The sequence below is a fragment of the Anopheles aquasalis genome, chromosome 2 (assembly GCF_943734665.1).
Source record: "Anopheles aquasalis chromosome 2, idAnoAquaMG_Q_19, whole genome shotgun sequence".
NCBI lineage: Eukaryota > Metazoa > Arthropoda > Insecta > Diptera > Culicidae > Anopheles > Anopheles aquasalis.
Genome location: NC_064877.1, coordinates 20,472,501 through 20,482,500, shown reverse-complemented (window position 1 = coordinate 20,482,500; position 10,000 = coordinate 20,472,501). Strand labels below are relative to the sequence as shown.

Genomic DNA, 10,000 nt, shown 5'->3' with positions numbered 1-10,000 from the left:
AAGGTGTACAAAAAAAGTAGAGATTAGAGAAAAAATTTTATGCAATGGATTCGTGATGGAATGAAGAGTAGTTTGTGATTATGAGGACAGAATAACACTGAGAAACACATGAGAAAGCACTAACAGACACAAAACATTAAAGCTCATGCAACTTTGCTTAGATCAAAGTTAGTAGTATTAACGTAACATTACTTCAAACTAATTGAAAGCACCTACTACCGAACACAGAACACTGTCCTCCTTAAGCTGCTAACCATCCGGTGCCAGTCACTAGTAAAGTTCCTCATCCTTCCGTTGCTAAATGAGTTCTAGTGAGACTCTCCCGGTGTTCAATTATGCCAACCCTAACCAACGGCCAATAACCAGTCCCACCAGGAGAACCAAGAAAATGGAGAATCGAGCAACCACCACCACCACACTCCGCCTTCCTTCCTGCTCAGAATCGATCTATAAGCCACAGTATCGCGCTTACTCTTGCTGAACCATCGTTGAAAGACTCTTGCAATACTGCAATCAAGACGCGCTGCACCGACCAAATGCACACACACACCGATTCACAACCGAGAAGCCCACCGTCGACGAATGGACTGGAGGGACCGCAAACTGCACCACACCGTAACGAGTGGAAAGACCAACTGAGCGTTGCACCGGTACGCACCCTAGCATAAAAAGCCATTCCTGCGACCCAAGTTCAAGTACAAGGCGCGGGTAGCGACGGGTTTCAGGGCTTGAGGAAAGTTGAAAAGTTATCGGCCCGATATGGATCTTATCAGCTACTGGGAGGGCGGGACGCGTAGGACCACGGCTTTGGTCGGTGCTCTCTAGCTGCTGCTGCTGTTGTTGCTCCTATCATAAATCGGACTTCGTCAACCGACTGATAACCGTGGTGGTGGTGATGGTGTGTGCTCAAAGGATCCTAGGATTCCGCGCGCTTCCTCTTACACTTCCTCCGCTGTACTCTTGTGGCCCTTTAGGATTTAGGATGCAGCAAGCCGCTGGAGGTCCCAAGGGAGTTTGTAGAAGAGTTTCTGACGTGCGTCCACGATTTGGAATGATTCTTCCCTAATACCAAGCGCTATAATCTTTATCGCCAACGCACCTCTCCTTTCGCTGATAAGATTAGCCGAAATGCCGTACAAAACGCGACACCGGACGCCAGAAACGTTCGCTGCAGAGAGATTATTGGACGTTTGAAGTCCTTCTTCTGTTTTTTTCCATTTGTTTCTCGTCTCTTAATCCATGGTTTCGGATTGTACATTCCGTTGCAGCGCCACCGGTATTTCTTTTATTATGCAACGACGACAAACGCAGCTGGCAACGATGCGGCAAAACCAACCGGCGGTTTACGATCACTTATCGCGTGCGGCAGGATTTCGGGAGACGGATTTGTGGTTACAATTGAAGAATGGACGCATCATAAAACCCAACCCTCCGACAGGTAGTACCTATGGCCTCCTCCTTCTTCTCCTCCTGCTTATCACCGGTAGCAGGGTGTGCGTGGATTTGGCACTGATTGGGGCATTACTATCAAGGACACAGGCGGATAAGACACGCGACACGAAGCGCGTGTCCGAGCACAATCGTTCTGAGCGTTGTATCGTAGCAACCGAAACCGATGGTAGTGGTCACGAGCTAGTGACCATTGAGAAACCCCAAGACAGTTTGGTTGCCCGTAAGGAGAGTAGTCTACCTATCAATGCGACGTATGGCCAAAGCGATAAGGAACCGGTCGGCCACGGTCGAGGGAGCACGGATTGTTATTCCCAAGCGGTTCTCGACGAATCCCGTGAGAGGTGAACGAGTGAGGACTTTGGACCAAAGCCATCGAGAAGGTATCATAAAACACGAGCTGTCCAAGTGTGCATTGCCGGTATGTATGTGGTGACCAACCGATAGCAACATGCCCGCGCAATGTGTACCGGTTTACCGAATGCATTCTGGGCGTTATCTAATAAGCCAGTGTTGCTCGCACATGTTAGCTGTTACTCTGCAGCCGTGGGATTATGCATCGACTGATACGATATCAGCGATGTCAGAAGAGGATGTCAAACCGAAAACGTCTTCTAATTTCTTTGGAAAACCCACGGTCTTTGGAGACATCACCACGTGCGACCTTTGGAACCGAGATCGATGACTAAGAAGAAACTTATTTCTGATAAGACATGACACAACTGATGCACTATCTATCGGACGTGCACTAGGCAATGTCGAGGCACAACCGGGACTCTACAAGGTGATCGTAAGGTCCACGCTATCGTCGCTTATCGATGGTGAAGTGAACACAGTGAGCTCTACCCGTTCCAACTCTAATTCGTGCAAACAAAGCTAGTGCTAAAGCTATACATACAAAAGCCTACGTAAGGTGAAAGCAACTAAAACTTCAAAGAGTGTTATACGGAATACATCGAATGGGAGAACTGTGTCTGCTCTTACAGTTTTCGTATTTTGTCATGCAAGGTTAAGCTAAAAAGTAGAAAAAAGTTGGGTTAAAGAAAGGAAGACCATTCGGCCGGGATTAGTATGGACCAGTTCGCTCGGTGTTGTACACGTACAGCGAAGCATCAACACTAGTACTCCGTTAGAAAGGTATTACGGTAGGGAGAGAATCTCTGATTTCTTGCAGGAGTTAAAGGCGAAAAAAAAGAATAACTCAAATCTAAAACAAAAGAGAAGTTAATATCGGCAAACTAAAGAATCGCCAACGTAGTTAGAGGTGATACAACACTGAAGACTGCAGCGCAAAGCTGCCTCTCTCTCTCTCGATACTCACTTAATGTCTTCTTCGATGAACATTTTGCTGATGGCGCTGTGCTTGATCTCGTGGCTTAATTGTCTTTATAATGCACCACCTGCTCTTACTTCACTGCTGAATAATCCGCTTGTAATGGGTACGGTGGTTTACTGTTGCAGACACTTCTTCATTTCATACCACAATACATAGAATGTCCCACGTATTCCTTCTGCCCCAATAAATTACTATTACTAAACTGTAAACACTTCCCCTATTGACAAGAAAATTTCAACGCTGCATCAACCACAGCACAATTACGTTCGATGGATTCTAACACCCAATACAAATGGTTCACAGGATATGACGTCTAGTGATGTTTAATGCTCCCAAGCGGGATAGTGCACTAGGGCGTGCTTCCGATGCGTTTCCTAAAAAGGGCCAAACCCAGAAACCAACACGCACACACAAAACGGCTAGATGATCGAGACACAACAGACACAGATGAGATGTAGCTGATGTTGCTGATTTGATGTCCCATAAAGATGAGGAGATGAGTTGAATCACTTGAAACATACACTTCCTCTGCCGTAAGCACCGTGCACGGCGTGTACTGAGTGCGTCGACGAACTGTTACCAACTATTCACCTCGTAGACCTGCAATGAGACGAAATGGAGAAGACAGGGTTTTAGTAAAAAATAAAATAAAGCCCAACGAATTTGCGCCGACTTCGGTACCCGAACCGAACGAAGGGGACGACACCAAAAAAAAAACTATCGCGAATGACGCACGCCACAAACTTCACATGAACCTGGCCTCAAATCGTTACGGATCGCAAGAAGTAGTCTCCTGATCGTACGACACAAGTCTAAAGTAACGTTTGAGATTTACGCAAAACATTGCCCGTAGAGCGTGATCACATTAAATCTAGATTATTTCAAAGATCGTTGCACGATACTTGATTGACGATCGTTACACTGATGATGCAAAGCTGCGAATGACTAGCCTGAGCGCGCATGCAAAAAGATGATAATTAATACTTGAAAATTACTTCGACAATCATCCGCGTGCGTTGTAGTGGGGGGGTCGCATACTGAGAGAGCGAGAGAGAGAGAGAGAGAGAGAGAGAGAGAGAGAGAGAGAGAGAGAGAGAGAAAGAGACTAGAGTGTTTAGCTCCTTCAACCCCTTCTTCGCATAAGAACAACTTGTCGAGTGGCTGTTTGGCGGCTGATAGCGACTATCGGTTATTGGCTATACGCGTACAGGGAACCGGCATTGACGACCTCAAACAAGTCATCTACATGGTGTTAGTAGAGGAGCAAAGAACCGGTCTGACAAGCCATCGGCTAACTGAGTATCGTTTCGACACAGGACTGTTCTCGACGACCGGAGACATATGCCACGACGAAAAAGGACAATCATCGTAAGGTAAGGTTCTCGAAAGGACAGATATTGGCACATGTGATGCCGTAGCCCTTGGTCTGTATCTCCCTCAGTTTTAATCCACCTCACATTTCTTCTATTAAAGGTTTATGGGTCAATCTTCAATTGTATCAGGCGAGCGATAGCAATCATCAACAAATCGGATTGGGTATCGCATCAACTAGCGCGGACACTTTGCCGAGACAATTGCCTTGGTCATCGCTCGTTTGTAGTTAGCGCATATGGCTTAGGCGAGAAAGATCAGCGCCAGGGGCAGCCCTGCTGCTGCTGATGCACCATTGACCTAATCGGTATTGCACTAACTCAATTGTTCTAAATTGGCCTGTTCCGAGATTTCCGCCAGACACTAGACGGCCGGCTCTGTTTGCCGAGCGGTCCGAAGTGTGTGGCGCGATCTTCATCTTTGTAGTGCAAGCAAACAGTGGGCAGTGACAAGTAGATCCGTAAGCTGATAAGCAATCATATACACAGAAGAGACGGTACCATAAACGTTACGTTGTATCCTTGTTTCCGTCTCAATCGGCTGCTCTCCAGAAGAGGCTAACCGTGTGCAGGCCGCCCCGGTGTGGTGTTGAGATAATGCTGGGTAATAATGAGCACTCGTGCCGGCATCACGTGGCATAAGTACAAAGTACAGCGCCCTCGTATGATCATTGCCACACACAACCACCACCGCACACTCACGTACGATCGGCCCCCGTTGTGAACCCCATTTTCCCAGACCTTCGGCACGATCGTTTAGATACGCGTGATGATATGGCCTTTTTTGGTTGCTCTCACGAGGCACAAACTGTGTATTTATGTTTTTTTTGCGAGCTTTGCAATTCGTTTGGTAAGTGTATCTGTTCCAGGTGAGAGTTCATATTCAATGTTTTTTTTAAATTAACTTAAACATCATTTAATCATAAAGACAGCACGTACGGATAGCATTTGTAAAATAATCCGATGAAAAGTGATCACTATCTGAGGGAAATAGTAACGGAACTTTTACGTTACTAACGATAAGCCGGTCTCTGTCAATGCTCAACAGCTTCTACATGCTTAACAAGCATGACGACCACACATCACATCAGCAGAGGTGATTTAACGAATCATTTACTACTCTGCATCATTTCGATTATGATCTTCACCAAACCAAACCAAACAAGAGCGTCAATTGTCCATTTAAGGGCTCATTCAAACGTTGATAAAACAATAAAACACGCAACAAGTTGCTGGTATCGGAGTTTGAAATGATATCTTACGATAACGCAACTTGTTCTAGTTCTAGCTCGTTGCAGTGCGCGTGTAAATGAAAGAACTAACAAAAAACATAAATGTTACTGCAGACGCATGCTTCTTTGTTACGTTCTGCTTTGTAATATTGTTTTGTTGCCCAGAGATCAAACGACTTTGTGTATGAGCGACGTGAAGGCACGTAGCATCAGTCCGTGCGAATGACACAAGCATTAGTCAGAGTACAAGAACACTCGTCGTTTTGTGGTAAATTGCATGATTCATGCTATACGCTTACAACTTTCTTTCGATGAGCAACACATCAATTGGACGCCAGTTTAATCAAACAGTTCACCATTCAATTAAGATTCTTTCTCATGATTTTATAAGATCGTGCGTGTTTTACGTAAATGCTATCTATCCCCTTAGCAGACAGAAGGGAATTCCTCTGTGAGTTACCAACATTTGGGTGACCATCGCGTGAAAAAAAAGTGAATCCAACACGGCATCTTGCACCTGTTCTTTCTTTATTGGGTCACCAGGGAGAGCGGATACGAATGGTGGCGTGGTTCACAATTATTTATGACAATGTTACGCACACCAGGTTAGGAGAAACGGTGCGTCGTTCATATGTTACCCGTTGGCGGATGCCTCATCAACAAAGTAATTTAATATGACGAAGCACCTATTGTGGGGCCGACTTCGAGGGACGGTTACGAGCCGCACAGGGCAAAGAATCAATAATTCACCAAGGACACAGGCACTGTACCATCGTGCCGAGGCTTTTAAAGGCTTTTCGAGTGAAACCTTTAGCACAATCAATCAACCTTTTTATGCAGCAGGCAGTGATAAAGAAGTCGTTTCTAATGCACTACGAATGAAATTGTTAAACACAGGGTACAGGGTTGCTATGGAGTTTTGAACAGTACTCCAAGTAGGCACACAACTCACAATTCAAAGCTCCGGCAATCCACAGCCAACAATTACCGTCGTCCTTATCGACAAATTGTCGGACGGAAAATCACGAAAGGACAACCGGCTTAATGTCCGATACGATTAAAACACACTTCCCCGACGACGACGACGACGACGACGGAAGTACGTTGTCCGGCATCAAGGAACCAAGCACATTACGCGATCGCGATCAAGCTGATAATGACACACCGCCAGCCGAGGACGCCACCCTTAATCTGATCGATTATCTCAATCAATACTCCAAATGTAGTAAACACGAGGTAGTGCGGGGCCAACCGCAATCAACCATCACTATCGATCGACTGTGTCTAATAATGATTGGTGCAGCACCAAAGCGAACAGAGTGGCGCCCTGCGCTTGTTTGAAAATAACAGCCCGCGTAACGAGTGAGCCAAACGGAAGTAAACACCACCCAGACGAGGACTTTGAACGCGAGGGCGCTAGTCGTAGGACCAAGGATCAGGTGGTTAACGTGTTTGAAGATGTAATTATAGCATGACTCTCGCAGCGCGCCTCGCAGGGAAAGATAAGGACTTGGCGTCTGGTTCCAGATTGTTTTGACCTTTTTTTTACCCCCAACGAATAGTAGAAGCATTGAGCCAGACAAGCTTATCACTCTACAATTTCATTAGACACCCATATCACTTCACTTATTAACCCGTCCGTTCGTTCCGTGCGACACGAACCAGTTCAGTCCGGAATCAGCATCACTTAACGCACGGAACCCAAAGATTCAGGCAACGCGTGACCGCGCGTGCTGCCCCTGCCTTTAGATTGAAGGGTATGTGAAGCTAAACGAGTCAACAAAAGCCTTGCGGCCACGTCCTCGACCTAACAACAATTGCTTGAAGATGAACTTGAACTTGAGACGCTTCGACCCAGTCCCGTCTCTCAGCGTCCACGATGAAGGCCTGATCTGTTTGCATTCGATTCTTTCAATTTGTCCGTCAATTGGTGCGCCGGTCCCATAAAGTCGTGGTGTCACGATAGGCGGGACGGGTAAGATCTTGTGCTTCTACTAGTCACTCAGCTGATCAACCGCTAAACTTTGGCCCGTGCCGTCATTGCGAATCTGTGCGCCTTTGTGCGACAACCGAGAACGTGCCATCGCGTTCATCATCGCGAGATAATGCTCGCTATCATGATAAGCGGCTGAAACTGACAACGCATTAATCATGTTCTCAGCTTTCTCCATGATCCGTGTAGAAGGAGGAACGACCAGGTCCCGCTGCAACGGAATTGTGGCGCTGATTAAATGAACCACTGAGTAATGAAACGAGAGTAAAGCGGCGTCAAATGGGTCAACCACTACTACTGCTGATCTAATGACCGCGTAGAGGCGACGTACACTTACATGTCGGACTGTCGTAATGGAGCCCTCGGTCATGTTACGAAAACAGTATGTCGCCGACTTTTGTAATTAGCTTCTCGAATGGTGCACTTGCTTTAGTTCAGTTTAGTTTAGTTGAAGACATTTACCACCACCTTTTCATCATAACGACGACGAGACGTGAAAAACCGGAGAAAACTTTTTATCAACCTGCATCTCTTTTCTACCTTCTCCTAAGCAAGATTTCCCTTTCGGGGCCGTGCGGAAGAAAGTAACTCTGACCGATTACGCGATCAGAGCAACTAACGATCGCTTAATGACCCCGTGCGTGCGTGCTTGCTTGTGGGGAGCTGGCTCGCTGCACTCGACCGGCTCCTCTCTCGTGTGTCTCGTAATAGCACCCCATCCTCACCGTCGTTCATTTCGACGTGATAGAGGAGAGGCAGATCCGGCGAAGGTGAGTAAAGTTACATGATGCTCTCACCACCTTCTCCGTTCCACAAAAAGCGGGAGCGCATATAAGACTAGCGACGAGTGCAGTCAGATGGAAAACCAAATTCCGATAAGAAGACGTTTCGAGCGTTGAAAGAGGACGGCACACGGCAGGCCTTGAGCTTGTCAGGATGGAGGTTGTGTAGCTATAAGTAAGCTCGCAATGCGAGCGGCGGAGAGCAACGTGAGTACATTGTTCGTGTACGCGTTTTTTTTTTGTGATTCGTAGCAAGCGATCTTTGGACTCATCGTATGACTGACAAACGACGTCGTCGACAACGGCGACGATGAAGGACTGTGCGCACAATCCATTCGTTCCTCTGTCTGTGTCCGTGCTCTGTCCGGATTACGAACCATTCGGTCGCATCCACAGTGAGGCGAACTGCACTGCAGCCAACGTCATATAATTGCAACGATTTTGTTTTTTGAGAAAACTAAAAGAAGAAAGATTCATGTAAAGAAAAAAGTTTAATCGAATGGAGATAACCCCATACATCACCTTCGCAGTGAGTATGACCCACTCGGCCAACTCGGTCAACAGCATCACCCGTTTTGCGTCAAGCACTGTGCAAATGCGCCGGTTTTGGTTCCTTGCCCGCATCATCAAACGGTGCTGAGCACGAACCGACCGCACGCCAGCCACCAATGGTCCACCACCGTACGTCGTCGTGGTGCTTCCTTAAATATATATATGTTTCTTCCTCCCTCCCCCACTGTTGCGTCTATTGACGGACGCACCCGCGGATTACGCAATACTACACACACCGATATAGACACGGATTGATTGGGATGCCCAAAAAACAATACCGGCGTTTACGGCACGGTCACTCGATCGTACGATATCACCTCATCAGCCTTAATGCAATTGCACTTTGAAAACCACCACCTGGAGTGCCTTGACATTAATTAACCAAATGAGGAGTGCTGTTGACCAGTTTCCTCTAGAATTCGTCTTTAAAAGGACTGTAATCCGGTTGCTTGGCTTGATGGCAACGGCTAGAATCTTGATCAGCCTCACGCATACAACGGGCGGTTCACGATTCCAACGAGAAGTAACAGTAGCAGCGGCATAGCACGAATTGTCTTTCGCTTGAACTACATTCCGTTGCACATTCGTTGATTTTAATTTTAGAAAGAACCAAGTTCAGTCTGAGCTCCGCACGTTGAAGGCTGAGCGGACGAAGGGAAAAATGTCGTTTGGTTTAAGCGGAAAATCAGAGCTGAGACAGGCGGAGATTGAAACTAAACGGATCGGAAAATCATTTTACAACGAAAAAGTTCGCTTTTCTCAAAGCAATGATTTTATGTAATAGCATGGAGGTTATTGAGTTCTTAAATGAATTATCTGATTATTTGGGAGAAGCGATGTTCGGAAGCAGACAAAAGAAAAGTGTTCTGTTACACGAGCCACCATAAAAATGACCAACATATAAGCCACATGGTCAGCATGCAAAAAACGTACAAAATTGTTCTGCACGCATTAGCCTTCTTTATCGCTTTGATAATGGCACAAGCACGTTTCCACTCGGTTCACTTCGTGTGCTGCAACCAACTGCAAACAAGATTAAGGAGTTGAAGCCACAAGCAGGCACGGTGTTCCGATACATCACGCAATTTTTAGCCAGGACAGGCGGGTATCACCGTCTGTGGCTCATGCAATCACAATATACAGTAAAAAAAAGCCATGCGTTGCGTGTTGGCATCACACATTTGTCCCTGAAACAGAAGCAAAACGAACAACGAATAGAAGGGAACATGGAAACATTAGCTGGAGCATATAAAATGGCAACGGAGAATGAATATTCTTAGAAAAAT

General features: G+C 46.4%; 1 protein-coding gene across 8 annotated transcripts in view; it reads right to left on the bottom strand.

Annotated features, from left to right (window-relative positions):
* Positions 1-10,000, bottom strand: part of LOC126573150 (fatty acid CoA ligase Acsl3) — a 20,130-nt gene that overhangs the window by 6,192 nt on the left and 3,938 nt on the right. For 2 of the 8 annotated variants that reach the window (XR_007607988.1, XM_050233051.1), the window contains one exon: positions 2,771-3,385. Coding sequence is in view for 6 of the 8 variants with exons in the window: in XM_050233051.1 (XP_050089008.1) it covers positions 2,771-2,793 (23 nt within the window). In the remaining 2 variants the exon portion in view is untranslated. Of the gene's footprint in view, positions 1-472; positions 627-2,770; positions 3,386-6,339; positions 6,630-10,000 lie in introns of those variants that run through there. The other 6 variants (XM_050233053.1, XM_050233055.1, XM_050233052.1 and 3 more) reach the window with 6 other exon arrangements.